The sequence below is a fragment of the Eumetopias jubatus genome, unplaced genomic scaffold, assembly GCF_037043125.1.
Source record: "Eumetopias jubatus isolate StellerSeaLion01/CBP00866 unplaced genomic scaffold, mEumJub1_p1.0 scaffold_7, whole genome shotgun sequence".
Taxonomy (NCBI): domain Eukaryota; kingdom Metazoa; phylum Chordata; class Mammalia; order Carnivora; family Otariidae; genus Eumetopias; species Eumetopias jubatus.
The window spans coordinates 90844740-90867733 of NW_028274813.1; the positions used below are offsets into that span (position 1 = coordinate 90844740).

At 34.6% G+C, this 22994-nt stretch overlaps 2 protein-coding genes across 2 annotated transcripts in view; one reads left to right on the plus strand and one right to left on the minus strand.

Moving 5' to 3' along the window:
- Positions 1 to 17511, plus strand: part of FGF7 (fibroblast growth factor 7) — a 63305-nt gene extending 45794 nt beyond the window's left edge. The window contains exons 2-3 of the mRNA XM_028100169.2: positions 15914 to 16017; positions 17317 to 17511. Coding sequence (XP_027955970.2) covers positions 15914 to 16017; positions 17317 to 17511 — 299 coding nt within the window. The remainder of the gene's footprint in view (positions 1 to 15913; positions 16018 to 17316) is intronic.
- The window catches only part of FAM227B (family with sequence similarity 227 member B), a 220773-nt gene that overhangs the window by 122187 nt on the left and 75592 nt on the right, over positions 1 to 22994 (minus strand). The window lies entirely within an intron of this gene.

Below are 22994 nucleotides of genomic sequence, written 5' to 3' on the forward strand. Positions count from 1 at the left end.
TCTGGTCTACACTCCTGTTTAACTTGTTCATTTGAAGTTGATCCTTGCAGATACACTGACTAGAACAGTTTTTGTACTATGTATCCAGATGGTGTAGGTACAGTATGCACACTCGCAAGGCATTAAAAAAGTAAGGGCAGTCCTGATTTTTTTTTTTTTTGAGAACCTGATTTATGTACTAGATACAGCTTTGGAAAATAGATTATTGCTTTTCTTGTACCTTAATCACATGTAAATCCACAAAAAAAAAAGGATCACATTATTTAAAATATCTTGTTGAGAATCCTTTCCAAAAAATGTATTTTGCAGGATGAATAGTAAACCCCTAATAGATGTCTACTAAACTTAGATGTTCTCAGATGAGGTTTCTTAATATTGGATTGTTCTGCAATCCTTTCTTTCCTCAGACTGGCTAGAGATAGAGCCTTTATCCAGAAATATTTTTAATCTTGCCCCACAATCCTCTTTTCTAGCATGGGTGAATATAGCTTACGACCTTCGCATCATTCTGTTTTAACTTTGTGTCTCTTGATTCCTTGTGGCACAGTAGAGGAAAGCGTAGGGAAGGAAGGTAAGAACAGGTCATGGTGACTTTTACCCAGGCTTTTAATTTGCTCACAGATTCTATGACTGCTCTTTTTATTTCCTTCTCTTGTTTAATTTATTTTGCTTTCAATTAAGTTAAAACACTTTAAACTAATACTTTGGAAGATGAACAACTAAAATATCAGAATAAAAGGAACTTAGACTAGTAAAAACTGAAATGAACAAAGGGGTTGACTATCTGGAAGATTATTAATAAATGATAAGCTTGATTTTACATTAAAAAAAATAAAAGTATTTTCTTCCCTAGTCCTTAAACTTAGGCATTTATACAATTTTGGCATACTGGAACTGTGCTATGGTAGATGTGGCATTATCAGATGCTCTAAGGATCAGCAATACTTTGAGGTCTTTTAAGAGGTTGTGTTTTAAATCACTCAAATTAACCATTTATGCCAATAGAGCTATAGCAAATATAGTCCATAAACTTATTTGAGGAAACAATATACTCACCTCATCACCCACAGCCCCATCACCCTTGCCTTGGAGCAGGTGTTCATCAGCTCTTCCTAGATAGTGTTATCACCTCTTTGTTCTTGTCTCTTGCCAAGCCATCCCCCAGACTGCTGGTAGAAGCACCTTTCTAAATATTTCAGTGGCTTCCCATCCTCTAACAGGATATATATCCAAACTCAACTAGCCACATATGTTCTTCAGGATCCAGTCCCTGCCTATATTTCTTGTTTTCTCTCTTGGCAGTCCCTCTTGTGTATGTCCCAATCATAGCCAACTAACCCCAAATGCCACAAGTGTCCTATACCTCTGTGCCTTTCTCATACAGTTTCTTCTGCCTACTTTTCTCTGTCTCACTAGTATGTTGCTACAAAATCGTCACAATGTTTATAGAATATTGTGGAAAGGCAAGAGTTTCTGTGAGAGGAAAATTAAACCTATTTATTAATGCTCTTTTAGGAAATAAGCATGCAGACATCATTTTTCATCTTCAAAACTGTTTGATGTGGTTCGAGAAACAAGAAACTTTTAAAAAAAAGTCACTATATTATGATCCCAGGACAAAGCTGATCCTTTTCATTGGGGGAGTGAGATACTTATTCAAACCTGGCTTTGAAGAGCTTGTGAACTTTTTCCACCCCAAATACCCGTTTTATAAAGAACACTTCTATTAGTATCATTGACTAATTACAGTGATAAGTCCAATGAGGAATGGGTTGGGCAGGTCATGACTTTCCAAGGATAGGTAGGAATTATCAGAAGTTCCATATATAGTTTTAAAAAGTTCCAGTGATTCTGAAATCTTTTTCCCTGAAAGATGTTCTTTACTCAACAATGCCTGCCCCCACCTCCAACCCAGCTTATTCCGAGAATCACTGGTTGAAGAAAAAGGAACAAATTCAAAATAAGGAATTAATTTGAATATTTTGAATGAAAACATGTAACAGTAATCTTCCTCAGGGATCAATAAAATGAGTCAACTTAGTCACCATTTCCTAACAGTGAGAATATACAGTGAAAATTCCAAGTTTGCAGATTATGCTAACATCTTTAAATTAGTGAAATAAGCTAATAATGATAAAATGCTGGTAGACAGAACATATGTATATAGGTAAGCGGAAAACTGGCAGACGAGTTTGAGTGTAATATATTTTATAATAAAATTTAAACTATATTTATAAGATAAAGGGCTCTGAATAAAAACTGCCTCACAAAAACGGCACTAAGAAATCCCTTTGGATGTTCCCCTAAAGATACTATCTTAATGTGCAATTGTAGCCAAAATACAAAGTAATGGGCATCATCAGGAAGAAAGTAAGACAGAAAACAGAACATATTATAATAGTTCTGCGTAAACAAAATGATATATCTACATCTGGAATACAGATGTCGTCCTCTTTGCTTAGCATTAATAAAGACTACCCAGTGCAATGGAAACATCCCAGAATTAGAATGAATGAATGATATAAGACATATATGACATAGACTAAAAAAATTGGGGATATGATCTAGAATAATAAATGTTTATTTAAGATGAACCATATTCAATGGTTATGAAATCATAATAATATGGATAAAAAGAACAGAGACTTGTTAGTCATCTCATGAAATATTAGGACTAGCATGCACTTCTTAAAGTCTTAATGTGCTAGAAGCAAGGCAGATAAATAGATGTGCTATATATAACACAGCAAACAGAAAACATGAAAAAGTTGTAAGGCATAGAGTTGTTGCATGCTAAAAATATAAATAGGTCGGAGCAAGGTTTAGCCAAAACTAGAAAGAAAAACCTACAACTGGTTAGAGAAGTAGAGATGTTTGGAGTTTGTCTTGTTCTGAGTTGGCATCATGAAATGTAATCTGAGATGAACTGTTGTTTGAATTAACCATGGAATTTGGTGTTTTTTAAAAAAGACTTTATTTTTTTTAAGTAATCTCTACACCCATGCTCCACCAACTGAGCCAACCAGGCACCCTAAGTGCTTTCTTATCTAATTAGATAAACTCCAAAAATGTAATGAAAATTAGAAGGAAATTTAACAAATAATTCTGGTTAATCTTTTTAGTTCTTCTGATGTTTAGTATGATTAGGAAACTCATTAATTCTTTAATCCTGGAATGATTATTTTCATTTACTGACTTATAATATGACACACTAGTTACTATGGGTTTATGTGTCATTCTATCTACTTCAGCATTTAGTGAAAGCCTTCCAGATACAAAACCCTATATACCAAGTACTAGGGATTTGCAGATGTATAAGACAGTATCCTCAAATGGCTTATAATTTAGATGGGAAAAAAAGGGCTAAATTTTTCAGTAACAGTGGAAGAATAGAGGTGAATGCTAACTCATAGTTTAGCAGTGTGTTGTCCTTAAAGAGATGACGACAGATGGAAAAACTCTGCAAAACATTATGGAGAAACTTGAATTTCAGTTTGGCTTCAAAAGAAAAGTATCACTCAAGTAAATGGAAGTTGTTAAGATACTCACTCCCAAGGCTTACCTCAGACCTACTGGATCAGACTTTCTGCCAAGTAGAAATGAGCACTTGAAATTTTTAAAAGAATTCATCCCATGAGTCCATTCAGCCAGTCCATGAAGAAATGTTTGGGAAATACTGAAATAGAGATTCTATGTAATTATGGGTACTGGTGGGCGGAAGCAGGAAAAGTGCCTGGCAATTTGGGAGAGGAAGACAAGTAAATCAGTGGCTTTTGGGGCCTGCGGGTAATACAAATTGTAGAGGAACAATGGAAGAAAACTGCAAAAGTAGACTGGATCAGATTTTGGAGGGTTCTGAATTCTAAGTACAAGAGGTTTTAATTTGTTTTGCCTTTTAATAGAGTGTACCATTGAAAGTTCTGGAGCAGAACAGTAACTTATAACGTGTTCCCTGGAGGCAAGAGTCTAGGCAAGAAACTGAAATAATAGTTGAGGTACAAATAATAAGACCTCCTGGCCTAATGGGATGGCAATGGGAACAGAAGAGAAGTGCTAGATACATATTTGGTAATATAGAAAGGGCAACTGGCAGGTTCTAGTAAGAGTTTGGGATGTCCAGATCTTCTTTTTAACATTTTAAATATCTTCCTATGTAAACTCAAATGTTTTATTTCTTCCTCTTTTTCCTTTTACTTTAATTTCTGTGAAAAATGTTATTACTCTGCATTAGAACGCATTGTTTAGCCTGGTAGCAAAGAATGTGTGCCTAAAAATTCTTAAGAAAACCAATGGCCAAAATGACTTTAAATCATGCTTTAATTTTTCAGTGCTGATTACCAGCAAGATCTGAACCAAAGTGTTTAGAATTATCTTATTGTCTGGGTGGCAAAACATTTAAATACAAGTTAAAGAGGGAAAGAGGAAAGATTATATTAAATATCTACCACACAGCAAAAATTCACAGGACATATTAATAGTTAGAATAGAGGGATGAAGTGGATGTGTGGTTAATCTTCTAAACTGGTGTCTCTGTAGATAAGATGAAGCCTAAATGTCTTGACTTCTAGAGCTAGGTGTAAGTAAAATGTTAATGAAAGTTTCCATATCTTCTTATCTTCTTCCTTTTATGACCATTTTCCCCTTTCAGTTTCATCCTTGGTACCCTTGTGCTCATTACCTTAAGCAAAATCAAATTCTGCTTTCAGAGAAGATATAGTCACTTATACCACAGTATGGATAGATTTATGTCTGTATGTTACCTCTCCCAGGTATATTTGTATTCTGAACCTTATCTCTAGTCTTATGTAATGAATATTCTGCTTTCCTATTGAAGATACTTTAGACTTGGGAAAAGCTAAAAAATGGGAGAGATTTTCTTGGTGCTAGGAAGAGATATTTTTTCTCACATATTCTGGGATTATATCATCTGCACCTGTTGTGGTAATTTTGGAGACATTTTTAGAATGTAGTAAAGTCTTGTATTTAGTAGATGTAAATGTTCTACTTGATCAGATAAAAAACTCTTTCTGCATAACAATTTAGAAACTACAGGGATTACAGGGCAAACAAAGGATTTTTTCCTGTCTGATTCAGGGAGAAAATTGACCTCCTTGTGTTCCAGAAAGGCCATAAATGATAAGGAAAAGGTCAGGAAATTGGCATAGAAATATAATTCTGTTCAATACAGTTCAACGATGTTCCCATGACATACTTTAGTAATATGCCACTGGAATCATTCTATTTGTTGCACAACTGAATAGTTTGTTTCTAATTCTGGCATGGCTCTAACCATGCTGAAATAAGCTGTTGCAACTTAAATTCTTTCAAAAGAAAACATTGCCATCACTGTACCACACACTAAGGTACTTTCTAAAGATTTTTAAATGCTTTGTTTTCGAATAAATCTCTAAATGAGTGAATGATTCTTTTTACTTAACCTGACAAAGCACTTAAGTGGTTTTTTACATCATCACAGAATAGATATAGGATTGATAAGAACTATAACTGATTTACCCCCTCCCCCCTATGATAATGATGGTGTGGAATCAGTTCTCTTATGCAGGACATTTCAGTTATATTTGATACCAGCAATTGTGCAATCATGTGTAACTGTTTTGAGTTTCATGTTGGCTTGATGGGAATTATACTTCCTGGGTTTCGGTAATAATTTATCTACTTGGGTTTCTTTCTTGCTGGCTTTGATTTCATTAGTCTTCTAATTTCTTTTAGTGTATTCCAAGGTTCTGTCTTAGATCTGTTATTTAACAGTTACAGGGCATGCTTTTTTAGGGTAGAGGGTAGAGTGATCCAAAGATAAGATTAGCATTATCAACCAAATATATTAATTGTGTTATCTTACAATAATGGGTTCTAGAGTTCATGGGAAAAGTAAGAGAACCTGGACCTGCTGAGGTCTCTATCTCCACAAAGTCCTTTGTGTCATCTCCTCCAAGTAAAAGATAATAAATAAATGTGAGGCAAGTGAACTCACTTCTTTCCCAATTCAAACACTGAATTATTGCCTCCAGGCAGCAAAGTCAGCATGTGCACAACATATCCACCTAATGGTCCTAATCCAACACTAGCATGAAAAAAGAGATTTGTCTTCCATGTTAAGCAATCACTCTGCTTACTGCTTACGCGATGGAACAAATTTATTTCAACCTAAGATAATTTGGTGTTTGTTTCCCTATAACTTTTGAAGAAGTCAATTTTGAATTATATGCACATACTGCTAAAGGTTACCTCCTAATATGCTAGGTGGGCAACTTAAAATAAGATACTGGCAGTCACATGATCTTAAGTAAATATATCTTACATAACTTTGACATTTTGATAAAACTTAGTTCATGATAGAAGCTGTTTACAAGAAAACAAAGGACCCATAAACTATCTTAACAAGAAATTTAGGACTGAAACAAATTTAAAATAGTACCTGAGCATTCATTGTCTCATAAGCAATTTATCTACAATGGTCAATGTGAAACATGTATTATTCTGCTTTCAAACATATTTGCTTTAAAGAATCCTTTCTCAGTTAAAGGTAAATATGTCATTTATTTCACTGAGTACTGTATCTGTCTATACACAAAGCTGCTACTTCTTCTAGAAATACTCTTAAAATTAAATGGAAAACACAGGCCTGAAGAGCAGGCTAAGGGAAATTTTAACAGTTGCTTACAAGCATATGAAGGATGTGATGCTGATACATTGATGCAACATTCAACAAATCTCCACTATGAGCCAGTTCCTTGCTAGGCTCAATTTAGACAAGCCTTGTCCTCTTGGAGCACTGTAACTGGTAACTAACTCTTCCTCATGTTCATTAAAGGAAGATCTAAGGGAAATAATTTACCTTGCAACAGAATCCAATGAGGTTAAATTTGTACTAACACAATAAAGAATGATGAAGAAATTCATAAATTCAACATATTTGCAATACCTTTAAAATTGAGTAAATGTATCTATTTAAGGACTTATGGAGTAGTTGGTTTTCAAAGATCTTATAACTGTAACATTGTATAAAGTCAATGTTTGCCTTTCCTTCAAGTCCCTTTTACTCCTGCTATTCTTGCTTTTGTTCAACATTATATTTTCCATTACATGAAAAGGAGAATACTGATGCACAGGTTTAGGGTATCTCTCATGCTCAGTTGTAATTAGGGAATAAAATCTGGGCTTTTCTTTTATGGACCAACTATCCACAGAATGTAACTGTTGAATGATAGAAGTATTGTTCATTATATCTGGATATCCTCCCATTCAGGTCCAGTTATGACAGTATGTTCATACTTGTCCCACCTCCAAACCCTTTTCTCCTAGCCCCTGCTTGTCCACTGCCCACCAGATTTTTGTTGCATTCTGACACTAAGTAAGTGAAGAACATTGGAGGGTTTTTTTGTTTTATTTTATTTTAAGATTTATTTATTTATTTTAGAGAGAGAGGGAGAGAGCAAGAGCGCACGAGTGGGGGGGGCAGAAGAAGAGGGAGAGAATCCTCAAGCGGACTCCCCACTGAGCACAGAGCACAACCCAGGGCTCCATCTCAGGACTCTAATCAGGAGTTGGCTGCTCAACTGACTGAGCTGCCCAGGAGCCCCAAGTGAAGAACATTGTTAATCTTATCCCTCCACATATTGGGGTTAAGAATATAAAATTCAGGGCACCTGGGTGGCTCAGTCAGTTAAGCATCTACCTTTAGCTCAGGTCATGATCTCAGGGTCCTAGGATCGAGCCCCACATCAGGCTCCCTGCTCAGCAGGGAGTCTGCTTCTCCCCCTGCCCCTCACTCTGCTCTTGTTCTCTCTCTCTCAAATAAATAAATAAAATCTTAAAAAAAAGAATATTAAAAAAATCTTTCAATTTTTAACAACCCAGTTAAAAAGTGGGCAAAATATACATAACAGAAAAGTATTTGTACAGATGGCAAATAAGCATATGAAAAGATGCTCAATCTTTAAAGGTTCTGCCTCTAACTGGGATGAAGATAGACTTGAAAATGATAAGGTTCCTGAAAGAGTAATATTTTTAATTGTTTGATGTACCTTAAAAATATCTTTCACAAGAAAATTAACAGATTTAAAAGTAGATTGCTTGGGAATGCATTAAGTAATGTTGGCAGAATCGGTATCCTATCAACCCTGACTTTCTAATCTGTTTTGTCCTATGTGCTGTGCCCTCTCTTACTCCAGAAAACACAAGAATGACTTTTGTTCAAGTACAGAGTGGGAAGTGATGTTTTTATATATCCACAAAGATCTGTAGAAGAATGAACTATGTAAGCTTATGAAATCCTGCCCTTCATACTAAAAGCCAGGGAGTTGCTCAGATAATAGAATATGAAATATATAGCTTGCAGATATTAAGTTAGCTACCAAACTTACTGTACCTGATTTTTTTTTTTGGTCTACAATATATCTATTGCCTTATTTAAGACAAATATAAGAGTTTGTATTTTTTTTGTAGATCTGAATTTATGTTTAAGAGAAGCTTATGTGTATAAGTGACAGTAAATTTGCTCCCTAAGATGTAAGACCTATTACATGGGTACATTAAATTAACATAATGATTGTGGTAGCAGAATGATAGAATTAAAAAAAAATAAAAGAAAGGTCAGCTCACAAAATAGAACATTAGAAATGAAACAATATGTTAAGTAAATTGGCCATTTAGCCTTAATATTTTTGTCAATAATGTTGTCAACAATAGAATCAATTAATTACTTAGGATGTCACCCTTACAAACTAGCGAATATACACAAATTGACTTGCCTATTTTTTTCCTGTGGTTTAATCATTCATAAATTTATCTAAATATTTTTGCCTATTTATTATTTAAATCTGTATCACGCTTGCAATAAGTGAGGAACCTTGGTATAAATTGCTATTGCTTTTTAAAAAAATTCTCCAGCGTCTACTTTCAGAATTTTAGGTGTTCCCCTAATGTATTTTAAAGATTCATGTTGGGGCACCTGGGTGGCTCAGTCAGTTATCTGACTTCCGTTCAGATCATGATCTCAGGATCCTGGATAGAGCCTTGCTTTGGACTCCATGCTCAGCAGGGAGTCTGCTTGTCTCCCTCCCTCTGCTCTTCCCCTCACTTGTGATCTCTCTCAAATAAATAAATAAAATCTTTAAAAATAATTAATGCTAATTCTTTGTTCCTATTACCAATAGCATTTACGGTTTTAAGGCATTTTAAGTTTACTGTTTAAAAAAATTTTTTTTTAAAGATTTAAAAAGAGAGAGGGAACATAAGCAGGGGGAGTAGGAGAGGGAGAAGCAGACTTCCCACGGAGCAGGGAGCCCAATGTGGGGCTCGATCCCAGGACCCTGAGATCATGACCCGAGCTGAAGGCAGATGTTTAACGACTGAGCCACCCAGGTGCCCCAGTGTTTAAAAATTTTTTTAAAAATTTTTTTTATTGTTATGTTAATCACCATATATTACATCATTAGTTTTTGGTGCAGTGTTCCATGATTCATTGTTTGTTCATAACACCCAGTGCTCCATGCAGAACGTGCCCTCCTCAATACCCATCACCAGGCTAACCCATCCCCCTCCCCCCCTCCCCTCTAGAACCCTCAGTTTGTTTTTCAGAGTCCATCATCTCTCATGGTTCGTTTTTATTAAGAATTTATTTTTAGAGTAGCTTTAGGTTCATAGCAAAAATGAGGGGACAGTACAGAGTTTTTTTTATATACTCCTACCCCCACATATGCATAGCCCCCCCCATTATCAACATCCCTTACCAGAGTGGTACATTTGCTACAATTAATAAACTTGCATTGACACAACATTATCACCCAAAGTCCGTGGTTTACATTAAGATTTACTCTTGATGTTGCACATTCTATGGGTTTGGACATGTATCCATTATGTTATCAAACAGAGTATTTTTTACTGCCCTAAAAATCCTCTGTTCTTTGCCTAGTTAGCCCTTTCTCTTACATCGAATCCCTGGCAACCACTAATCTTTTTACTCTCTCCATAGTTTTGCCTTTTCCAGAATGTCATATAGTTGGAATCATAGTGTGTAGCCTCTTCAGAGTGGCCTCTTTCACTTAGTGATATGCATTTTAGGTTTCCCCATGTCTTTTCATGAGTTGATAATGAAAAAATTTTAATTGTTTCATCACACAGAAATCCCCCATCCCAGTTCCTTGAATATTTTTTTTTCCTGAACATTTTGAGCTTTATATTTTAAAGTTTGAGAGGATATATATTAATATAGGTGAGTTAGCATGATAACTAAAAATTATTTTAAAGTTTTAAAATGAAAGGAGACAATGGTTTAATGGTTATTAGGCCGATCAGAACATTTAATTATGTCCTTGACCAAATATACTCTCTTGGGCACATTAAAACTAAGAATTGGTATAAGCAAATAATGATTTTTAAAAAAAAGTTAAATGATTCTTATGATTTTCTGTCAAGCCTTTATTGTTGAATGGGAAATCATATATATATATATATATATATATATATATAATGGTGTGTGTGTATAACTTGTATAATACATATTGTACTATATTTATATATATATATATACACACCATCATGTAATATATATTACTTCCTAAAACTACCATATACAGATGAAACATTGAAATATATCCATATCCTTCATTAGAATCAATATTTAACAATTATTTTAAAATTTTATATACATTTTCTTTTGAAGTTATTTGGCCTAAAGTAACTCATTGAATTTACTATTAGCTATAAATTTTCTGCAACTATTGTACATTCTCAGGAAACTTCCCCCAGAAATCTCCCATAAGAGGCAGCCAGCAGAATCCCTTTGACCCACATTTTCTTCCTTTATTCCATCCTCCAGCTGGAATGTGTGTTCTACCTTGTCTTATGAGAACAAAGTGATGGTGGAACAGTGAGCTGAATAGAGCCTGGGAACTCCCAAATGCTTTTGTGGAGCAAAGCTGTCACTTCTCCCAATGTTTATCGGATGCAGAAACAAATGATTTTGTTTAAACCAAACCCAGTCTTAACTAAACTGACGCCTCAATTTCATTTTCCTGTCAGATGCATTCTTTATAAAATGCACACAAAAATCCAGGAGCCCATTTTTTCAGTTATTCTAAAGCATCAGCCAGAAAAGGCAAGTCCTGTTTTCAATACTATTGTTAATAGCCAGGTGTTTACTTTCATAGCTTTTTTTTTTCCACTTCTAAAGTCATGAGATTAAAGTAGAAGAAGAAATGAAAACAACACCTGTGCTCTCATGTCTTTCATTTTCCTATTCAGAACTTCACTGTTGCTAGAGATCTGCCATCTCTTCTGGTGCAGCCATTCATTCCCACATGGGCCAGCATTCATTCAGCTTGATGAATCTGTCCCAACCCTTGTGTCCTGATATACATGTCAGGAATATCCAGCTCCTAGGAAGCTGTCTCAAACCCGTGTTTGACTAGCATTAACTATTCATTTCTAAAGAAAATTATTTATTGCCACTTAACTATGCTCAGCACTCTGCAGGTATGTTTTCTTCCTCTTCTACCCAATTTATTCCTTTTGCTATATTCTTAATGATAGCTTGGACTTTCTAGACTCTTGAGTTTTGTTTTTTTTTTAACCTTCCTGGTTTCCTTTCTGAATTAGTTTTTTTTTTTTTTTTTTTAATCCCCTCTAAAAACGCTTATCTTGGGCGCCTGGGTGGCTCAGTTGGTTAAGCGACTGCCTTCGGCTCAGGTCATGATCCTGGAGTCCTGGGATCGAGTCCCGCGTCTCGGCGGGGAGTCTGCTTCTTTCTCTGACCCTCTTCCCTCTTGTGTTCTCTGTCTCTCATTCTTTCTCTCTCAAATAAATAAATAAAATCTTTAAAAAAAATAAATCTATAAAAGAGACAAGTAGAATGTTGTAAAGAATAGTAGTTAAATACATGAATAAGCACAAAAGCCTTTTATTAAAAAGCTTTTCATCAAAACTAGATTAGTTGGTTGAGCAACTGCCTTCGGCTCAGGTCATGGCCCTGGAGTCCCAGGATCGAGTCCCGCGTCGAGCTCCCTGCTCGGCGGGGAGTCTGCTTCTCCCTCTGACCCTCCCCCCTCTCGTGCTCTCTATTTCTCATTCTCTCTCTCTCAAATAAAATAAAATCTTTTAAAAAAATAAATAAAAACGCTTATCTTCTCTAATAAGCTGTACCATAGGAAAGAGTATCTCAAGCTTTTTCACTTTCACATCTAGCCAAGAAAAACAATTTGTATTTATATTACACATGATCGGTGACCATTCAGACGGAAGGACAAACACAACAAATATGTCCCAAGTCACTCCAAATGGTTCCCTCGGTGTCCTTATATCCTGGAATTTTCCCCAGCAAGCTGTTGAGTTCTGGGAAGCATTTCTTTTAATTCCTTCTGGCTGATCCCCTTGTCTCTGCCTCTATATTTTGTTAATCTTTTAGGAAGTGGAGCATAATACTGTAATGAACCACCTTAATGTCAAACATAGCTTCTTTTAGCAAACATGACAGAACACAGATACTCAACATATACTTGACAGCAATGTTCAAAATGATTTCTACCCCATTTACTCATTCCTTTTGCTCTTCCCATTTCCTCAACTTCTAGGCCCAATGATGTTGAGGCTAAGGCATAAGGATAGGAGCTGGAAAAGACGCGCATCATTTTAAATCAGGTCAATTTTGAGAATGAGTACAGAAGAAAAGTTAAGAAGATGCTATTTTTTACTGGGGTGGAACTAATAATGTGGTTGAGTTTTATGAAGATACTGAGTTTAAAGTGACGGCAGTTTACTATATCCTGTTCCTAAATTTGGCATTTACAGATCACTGAGTGATCTAAATCCACAATGAAATTCTCGCTGTACTAGATGTGTAAGATTAACAGAATTATTTATAAGAAATAATTTTGCATAGTACCACAATATTTCAGAATATATCAGACTTTTAAAAATATGGTGATAATGTGTTTTACCTTTTAAATACTTAATATTTACATAGAACACTCTGAACACTGGGAACACCCAGTGTTAAAGAGGAATATCTGTAGGTGACACTTGAAGTATCCTCACATGCGCTCCCCTGCCGCTGCTTCCCTCTTTAATCTACTGTCTACAACCACGTCCTAGAATTTCATCGTTATCAAGCTCTGATCACCATATTGAGAGGTCTTCAAAAGATGTAGAAAGTTAGAATGCTCTGGTTTGACTATGATTGTATGCAGGGCTTAAATTTTGCTAGTGGGAATGATATTAAGACATGTATTGAAGCATAATTATTATTTACACTTATTACCTTCCTCTATTGATAAAAGTAGAATCACTGAACTCTATGAATGTACTGGGGAAATGAGAATTCTTTGGTTTGATGTGGATAGATAGTTCCTCAGTTCTCTTTATCATTGTTTTTCATTTTGTATTTGCTTATTATTATGACTCCCTAAAGTCATAAAATATTGAAAGATAATAGCAATTTTTTTTAAAGATTTTATTTATTTGAGAGAGAGAGAATGAGAGATAGAGAGCATGAGAGGGAAGAGGGTCAGAGGGAGAAGCAGACACCCTGCCGAGCAGGGAGCCTGATGTGGGACTTGATCCCGGGACTCCAGGATCATGACCTTAGCTGAAGGCAGTCGCTTAACCAACTGAGCCACCCAGGCGCCCAATGGCAATATATTTCATCCAGTAGCTTCTCAATCATATCATTGCTATTATCAACTACTTATAAAGACATAGCTTAGTTGTGACCAAAATCTTGAGAATTAAGATTGTTTCATTTGCTGATGCCAGTAGTTGTTATAAATGAGGTCTTTGACTACTTTTCATCTGCCTTTTAGTAAAATCAGGGTATTTAGTGAAATAATTGATTGAATTTTTAATGACACCTAATAATTCAATCCATAAGTCACTGTTTACATATTGACTACAAAAAGAAAGCAATTTTTCCTATTGACTCTAAGAAAGGGAATAGAAAGTGTGCTATTTAAAACCAAATGATTTGTTGGTCTGAATTTTAGAATGAAATAATCTTATAAATCATACATAATTTATTAAAATTGAATACAAAATATTTTCATGATTAAAACTAATTTTAATGTTCCACATTCTTCAAATACAAATAGAATCAAAGGTTTTCTTTTCTTTTCTTTTCTTTTAATTAAAATGTGTTTGCTATTTATATTCAAATTTAACTTCTGAAGTTCAGAAATCAGGGCTGTTTTCCTTAATTTATGTCCCCAAATTACATTAGAGTTCTATACATTCTGACAATATTTCAAAATATTAATATTCATTCCTTTACATTTCCTTCATAGACCCGTTTCTATGAGCAGCTCTAGAACTCTCAACTGGATGACCTATGGCTAGTGCTAAGCATTGTATACTGGGAAAATGGCCTCTATATGCAGCATATATGTGAAACAGATGACAAAAATCAGCTAGGCTGCATTAATCCTGATGAAATGGGTATCAATTTTATTCTCCAGATAGGAAAACTAAAGCTTTTTGAATGAATAAGAGGATGAAGCAAAGGCATGGAATGAAAAATCAGATTTTCTTTAATTCAGTTAATATTTTGGAAAACAGCTTTTGGAGACTTGATTTTACGCAGATAATTTTCACTTGGAATTTTCTTCACATTATGTTCGGCACAGGAAAGAAAATGTCTCATGGCTGCACCTTCATGTTGCAAGTATAATTATTAGCAGTTATTTAAAAAGGTTCACTAAACTTTTAATTACTACATTGTTTTTAAAATTTTCTTGAGATTTTACTGTATTTGTATGTCATTAAAATATAGTACTTAAGGAAAAGATATATAATAAAAGAAAATAATAGGTTAACATTCTTGTGGTAACTGTTCTGTAAAAACAATTTCAACAAAGATTAAAAATTAGAAAGGGATAAAGTTATAAAATATCATATGAAAGGATTCATAATTTGGTTTTATTTAAAAATTTTTTTTAAAGATTTTATTTATTTGAGAGAGAGCATATGCATGAGTGTGAGTTGGGGGAGGGGTAGAGACAGAGAATCTAAAGCAGACTCCACACTGAGTGTGGAGCCTGACTAGGGTTTCCATCCCACGACTCATGAGACCATGACCTGAGCAGAAACCAAGAGTTGGATGCTTAACCGACTGAGCCACCCAGTTGCCCCCATAATTTGGTTTTAAATTGTCTTTTCATATATCAAAAAACTCACTATCAGTTTAAAATATTTAATCTTTTTTAAGGCAGTAGGTTCTGTTACCATCATTTAAAATTGCTTGAAATGAATTTTATTCAATTTCAGTAAATTTGAGAGATTTTCTGTTAGCAATAATTTTTAAGATTAAGTTTAAGAAAAAAGTAAAGATATTACCTTATTACATATTTTCATAGTATTATATAATAATTACGAGCCAGACTGTCTGGGTTCAAATTTCACTTCTGCCATTTACCAGCTGAGAGAGTTTGGGCAAAATAAACTTCTTTGTGTGGGGGCTTCTTGATCTATAAAATGGGAATAATTAGGGTACCTGCTTCATAGCCTTGGTGATAAGTAGATGAGTTAATACATAGGAGCCTTGGAATAATTCTTAGAATGTGGTATGAGATCAATAAACATTAGCTGCTATCATGATGATGATTATTATAGTAAATTAGAAATGTAATTCTAGGGAAGAAAAAGCTAAATTCAAATACCTATTTCTTTGAATCCAGATATCTTTTTCTATTAAAAAAATCAATAGTTTGCACTTTCCATATTTAGTAAGGTCTACTCTGGTGTTTGTATGTGTGTTATGGGTGGAGGTGGTCTTAGGCTGAGTAAATAATCACATTAATAAATTTTTAATAACTTCCAGTTAAAAAAAATAAGAACTAATGGTCATTCTTGGATAATCTGCAAAGCTAATTGGATAACTGACTTGTCTTTCTGTGATTTCTTGCAGATATCATGGAAATCAGGACAGTGGCAGTTGGAATTGTGGCAATCAAAGGGGTCGAAAGTGAATACTATCTTGCAATGAATAAGGAAGGAAAACTCTATGCAAAGGTATTGATAATTTTTTGAACTTCTTTTTGTCAAAACATCTTGCCTTTTTTTTTTTGGAGGGGGACAGAAAGAGAAAAAGAGAGAGAGAGAGGGAGGAGGTAGGGGAGAGGCAGAGGGAGAGGGAGGGAGGGAGAGAGAGAGAGAGAGAGAGAGAATCCCGAGCATAGGCTCCTCACCCAGCACAGAGCCCAATGTGGGCCTGATCCCACAACCCTAAGATCATGACCATGACCCTGAGCCTAAACCAAGAGTCTGATACTTAACCAACCAAGCCACCCAGGCGCCCCAAAACATCTTGCCTTTCTGAAAAGTAAAGATGAAACTAATTTCTTTCCAATTATATAATTTAATGATTTCATTAAAACACTTTATATTCAAGCATTGAGAAAAATGTTTTCTGCAGGACCTCGGACAAATTGCTTAAGCTCTCTGGGCTTGGGTATTGTCACATACAAAATGAGTTGGATTAAATAACCTTTGAGGATACTGCCAGCTCTGAAATTCCATATGCATTTTAGATACTTAAAATCTAAAATTTCCCTCTGAGAGTATTAAAGCTCTTTTTGTTAAATTTCACCCAATCTGTACATTGCTGACCTGAAAATTCTTGGGAAAAAAATTCAGATGTTTGTTTACCAACATCAATCTCACAATCATGGGCTTTAAACTCTAAGCATTCGTGTTGTTCCCACTTTATTACAATGTGAAATATGTAACAGTTCATCCCAACATAAAAAAATATAATCGACTTTCCTACAGCCCAGCACGATACCTGGCACAGGCTAATTACATAATAATAAAGGTTTAACCGAATGAATGACCGAATGAATGAATAGTTGGATGGATGAACAAATAAACTTAATTTTCTATCACAATTGCAGGCAATGTAGTAGTAAATGAAGAAAAGTTGTGAAATATGTCCTTCCACTGAGAGAGGTAGATGCTCTGCTAATCATATCAAATCTCAGCAGTTAGGGAATGAGTGACTTGGGCATGGTAATATGAGAGCTGCTACTTAGAGTGAAATAGCTCCTAATACTAAAGAATAGTAGCAACTGATGGCCAAAAAGTTAGACATTTGAAAATATGTTGCATAACTAAATATGTATCATTTTATCTTTTAAAAAATTTTTAAGATGGCTATTTTTTTTGCAAATATGCTAACATATCTAACAAACTGCATAAGGCCCACTCAAAAAAAGAAAAGGTCATATGTGTTTTAATTTTACTGAATATTACTGCTTACTCTTTGAGTCCCTCTAAAAATCATTTGGATAATATTGTTTGTTGTTTTAACAGAAAGAATGCAATGAAGATTGCAACTTCAAAGAATTAATTCTGGAAAACCATTACAACACATATGCATCAGCTAAATGGACACACAGCGGAGGAGAAATGTTTGTTGCTTTAAATCAAAAGGGGGTTCCTGTAAGGGGGAAAAAAACAAAGAAAGAACAAAAAACAGCCCACTTTCTTCCCATGGCAATAACATAATCATATATGGTATATAAGAAACCAGTTCCAGCAGGGAGATTTCTTTAAGTGGACTGTTTTCTTTCTTTTTCTCTTCTCTTCTCTTCTTTTTTTTTTTTTTTAAGTAACCAAGAAAGGCTGGAAAACTACTGAAAAACTGATCAAGCTGGACTTGCGCATGTATGTTTATTTTAAGAGACTGCATTAAAGAAAGATTTGAAAAATATGCACAAAAATCAGATTTAGTAACTAAAAGTTGTAAAAAATTGTAAAACTGGTTGTACAATCATGATGTTAGTAATAGTAATGTTTTTTCTTAAATTAATTTACCCTTAAGAGTATGTTAGATTTGATTATCTGATAATGATTATTTAAATATTCCTATCTGCTTATAAAATGGCTGCTATAATAATAATAATGCAGATGATGTTATATAAGATATGTCAGACCTAAAGGCTGCTGGAATGATTTGTCAGATAATCAAGCCAATACTAACTATGGAAGATGAGCAGTATTTGAAAGGATTTTTAGTGAAAAATTAAAATCCACTTAAATTCTAATCAGAAAAGAAAGAATATTCTCAAAAATTCTATTGAATGGAATCAAATAGGTAGTTTTATAAAAGCATAATATTAGAAAATGCTTATACCTATTAACAAGAAGAAAATTCCTAATACTGCTCAAACTGAAAGGGTATTGCTAAAAGGATGTTTTCAAAAATCTTGTATATAAAATAGCAATAATGATGATAATACTATACTTCATCTCACTTGCCACAAAATAACATCTTATAATCCCTAAAAGTAAAATTGAGAAATCTTTAAGTTTTTTTCAAGTAACATAATCTATCTTTTGTATAATTCATATTTGGGAATATGACTTTTCATAATGTTCTTCCCGCAAATAATCATGCTTTTTTTCTGTGGTTACAGTATTAAACTCTATTTTAAGTTGTATTTGAACTTTATTGTTTTGTTATTTAAGTTTATGTTATTTATAAAAAAAACAACCTTAATAAGCTGTATCTGTTTCATATGCTTTTAATTCTAAAGCAATAACAAAACTGTCTGGCTCAACAGCAAGTTCCCCCTCCCCCTCATGACCAATACCAAGTCTAGTACACAGCACTTGGGCCAGCAAATTCTGGATGGCAGACAAAAAAGACAGCCTGCAGCAATTCTTACATTGGATGTCGCACAGGGAACAATACAAAAATGTAAAATATGTTTTGCCACATATTGTTGTCAGTTAAATTGGATCATATAAGTAAAATCACTACAGATACAAGAACTTAAAGGATTTTAAAGCTAGAATATACTTGAGTTCATGAGTAGAAAAGTGCCATACTTTTAAAATATGCATATTTAGAATAATTTTTCTAATGTCTAGAAATTTCTGCCATTCAAAATACTGCCACATGGAAAGTTGTTTTCCTGTTAGATGGCAAGAGCACAATGCCCAAAATAGAATATATAGTTACAGATTTGAGGACCTGAATGTCATGAAGGCTTGAGGTGAGGCTATAGACAATAGGCTTATCAGAAAGATAAATTCCACTTCATAATTCTTCGATTGGCAGATTTGGTAGAACTTTATGTGCTCATCAATCGGAGTCCAACATTTATCTAAATTAAACTATTGGAATGCTAATCATTGCAGTTTTAATTTCAAAATATTTGTTTTATGTAAGTATTATCCACTAATACATTTAGAGGCAAAAGTTACATAAAAAGGCTAAGTCAATATTTGATCTTCTTGTGGCTCATTTATATGTCCAAGTGGCAGGAAGCTAGAAAGAATTGCCCTTCCTCAGATATACTCTGGGATATGCTATGAATGAGATTCTAACTGTTCTCTGATTCACGGGACTTGCTAGGCTAGGTTCCTAGATCAGGCTTCTATGGCTGGAGTCTTGTGAAAATATCAAGGGCAGAGGAGAAACTATGGTTCTCATATTTGTTTCCTTAGCGTTTAGCAGAGTGTCTATCCATAATCAATTTTTATATGAATTCATTCAATGTTTGAATATTAAAGAAAATTCAGACTGAGACTAATCTTACTTCATTTTTAATTCACTTCATACACAATAATTAGTCCATACTGTGATGATTTGACTCAAGAGAAGGAAAGAACTAATGTGATTTCTGATCCTGTTTCCTATTCTACTCTTACATGTATCTCTTTATTTACAAATGGGGAGCAGTAAGCAAAATGTCCATATAAATAGAGTAACCTTTTCTAAAATGTTCTTTGAGAGGGGAAATTGGTTAAATGCATAGGTTTCCAACAACAAGGAAGGAAAAAATTAAATGAAAGAATATGAACTGTTAAGAAAAGAAGAAATAAAAAAATATTTTCAATGCAATTAGTGAACTAAGACATTTTTATGTAAAAAAAGGCATAGTATAAATTATCAGCCTTTGAGTTGGCTATTAATCAACTTAATGATAAAAGAGAAGAGATGCTGGAGATAAATTCTTAGTTTCTATCTCTTAGAGTTTGCTCCTCTGGTTCTCTAGAGCTACAAAGAACATACAGATGGACTACAAGACCAACTGTAGTGAAAGTGATTCTGTAACCACAAATGCACTAAATCAGTGTCTCTCAAAATCGTCTACTGAAATAACAATAATGGTAGAGAAGTAGAGAATGAGAGTTAAAGGAATAATGCAAAGGTGGCACACAAAATTTCTTGAAAATCTTTTTTCTCTTAAAACTCATGTGAGTTTCGTATTTTATTCCATAATACATTTGTGTTTGCTCAAATATAAAATTCACACCAATAAGCAAAAGTGATACATCAGAAAGATGTACAAGGTTTATCATGCAGCTTTATTCACACCACTACCCTACTGCCATATATTTGGGCAGGAATAAGACATAGGAGATCCGTACCTTTCATTACCCAAATTTACACACAGATGACATATGGCTAAAGAAAACCAAAACTTTATCTAAAGTTCACTATGAATAGGAATGATATTAAAAATATTTAATGACTGGTATGAGTGGTAACTGGTCAATTAGAATGTCACTGATCTAGCAGAACGGACGCGGGCCACTGCAACTGACTTGTGGGTACCAGATGATTATTAGCTGTGACCATTTCTATGATCACTCTAAAACAGTTTTTAGAGAATATCTCTTAATTGGTCTCTATGAGTTCTTCATGTGTATCTTATTATGAGAAAGTTCATTAAAACATCCTGTTTCAGCATTGTTGTCAGGCTACTCTTTGTTCTACTTCTACATTTATTCAACAAAGCTGCTGCTTTCAATGAGATTGATGTTCCTTCAGGCCCACACATGCTCCCATTCATCCTCTAACTTTGGTTTGTTAAGAAAATTCACTTTCCACCTTAACAGTAAGTCTTCCAATCCATGAGCATGGTACATCTTTCCATTGATTGAGATATTCTTTAATTTCTTTTAACAATGTTTTGTAGTTTCAGAGTATGAGTGTCGTACTTCTTTTGTTAAATTTATTCCTAAGTATTTTATTCTTTTTGATGTTATTATAAATAACGTTTTTTTTAAACTTCATTTTTGGTTTGTTCATCATTGCTGTATAGAAATACATTTGATTTTAGTTTATCAGTCTTATAGCTTTTTTTAATTATTTTATTATGTTATGTTAGTCACCATACAATACATCATTAGTTTTAGATGTAGTGGTCCATGATTCATTGTTTGCGTATAATGCAGTAGGAAGGGAAAAATGAAGGGGGGGGAATCGGAGGGGGAGAGGAACCATGAGAGACTATGGACTCTGAGAAACAAACTGAGGGTTTTAGAGGGGACGGGGTGGGGGGATGGGTTAGCCCGGTGATGGGTATTAAGGAGGGCACATACTGCATGGAGCACTGGGTGTTATACACAAACAATGAATCATGGAACACTACATCAAAAACTAATGATGTAATGTATGGTGACTAACATAACATAATAAAATTAAAAAAAATAAAAGAAAACATGGCAGTTTATTTCCTACAGAGCAAGGAACCAGAGAGAATGCCCAAAATGAAAGCCACAGTATTTTTAGAACATAATCTTGAGAGTGATATCCCATTACTTCTGCCTATACAAGGTAAGGAAATTACACAAAGGCCTAAATACCAAAAAGCAGGGATCATCGATGCCATCTTAAAGGCTGCCTAACACAAATAATAAGTGGGATGTTTTTAAGGTCACTGCCACAAGACAGGATTCTTTAGGGCCTAATAAGAGTAATTTATGGCTTTCCTTGGTGAGCCCATTCAGCAGAGAAAAATAGGTATATTCTCTGTGGCAACATTCTTGATACTTCCCTGAGGGATAACTCACAAGGGTAATTGAGAAAAGGTTGGAACCACAGTCTAGACTGCCAATTAGCTTGAGTTGTGCCTCCTTAGAACTCCTAATATAGTTGGAAAACTAACAGTATCACTCTGCCTCTGTATGAAGGAAATGACCCAGCCTTCAGACCCAACCTGAAGATAATCCTCCCCTCCACTTCCCTACCTCAAGAGAATAAGACCATATATACCAGTTGAAATTTTCTTAAGCCATAGAGAATTTTATTCTAGATGGTAGAGGCAGTCAACTACAAGTTGCGCAAGACCATGTGAGGATAAGAAGACCTAAAAAGACTTGAAAAACAATTGATTTTAATACCAGATGCATACTGGAATCACCTGGGATTTTTTTTTTTAGAAAATGAGGCCTAGGCCCCAGCCCAGGCCAATTGCATCAGTGTATCTGGGAAGGGGCACAGGCAATGATATTTTTAAAGCTCCCCGGGATATTCTAAGGTACCTATGCATTTGAGAACCAATTAGCTAAATGGGGGGTGGGGGTGGGTGTGGGAAAGGAAATCCCTTTAGGAACTATACCTGGTTCTTTGTCTTTGTTTCTTCCTTAAACACTCTGAAAAGCCTTAGGTTGCTTCCCATCTTAATTCCATATTTTCCAATATGATTTCAAAGTCTACAGTGCTTCTTGGATCCCTGGTTTTCCTAGATGCCTCTATAGTTTTGCTATTCATAGTTGAGGCTAAAAGGAAATGCAAACACTAGAAAGAGAGCTACAATTGTTTTTGCATTCAGACAATTATGGGGTATAAAGTGTGCAAAGGGTGCCCCCATGTACACCATAGTCCTTTCTCAAACAGAGCAGCCACAGTGATTCTGTTAAGTTGTATTTCAGATCATGCAATTCCTCTGTTCAAAGCTGTAATTGTTTCCCATATTACTCAGGACAGAAATCAAAGTTTTTAGAGTGGCCTATGGAGTGGTAATGGAAAAGGTGAGTGATTAAAAACTTAGACGTTAAATTAGGTATGGGCAAGACAATAGGGAAAAATAATAACAATCCAGAATTATGGACTTAGATTCCTTGGCAGATTATCATTGAATTCTCAATCCATTTTAAAGAAACTCGACCTGTACACTGTAGGCAATATTTAGTGAGCATGATAATTATTAGAATCATACTCAGAGTTCATAGCCCCACATAAAATCTGATAA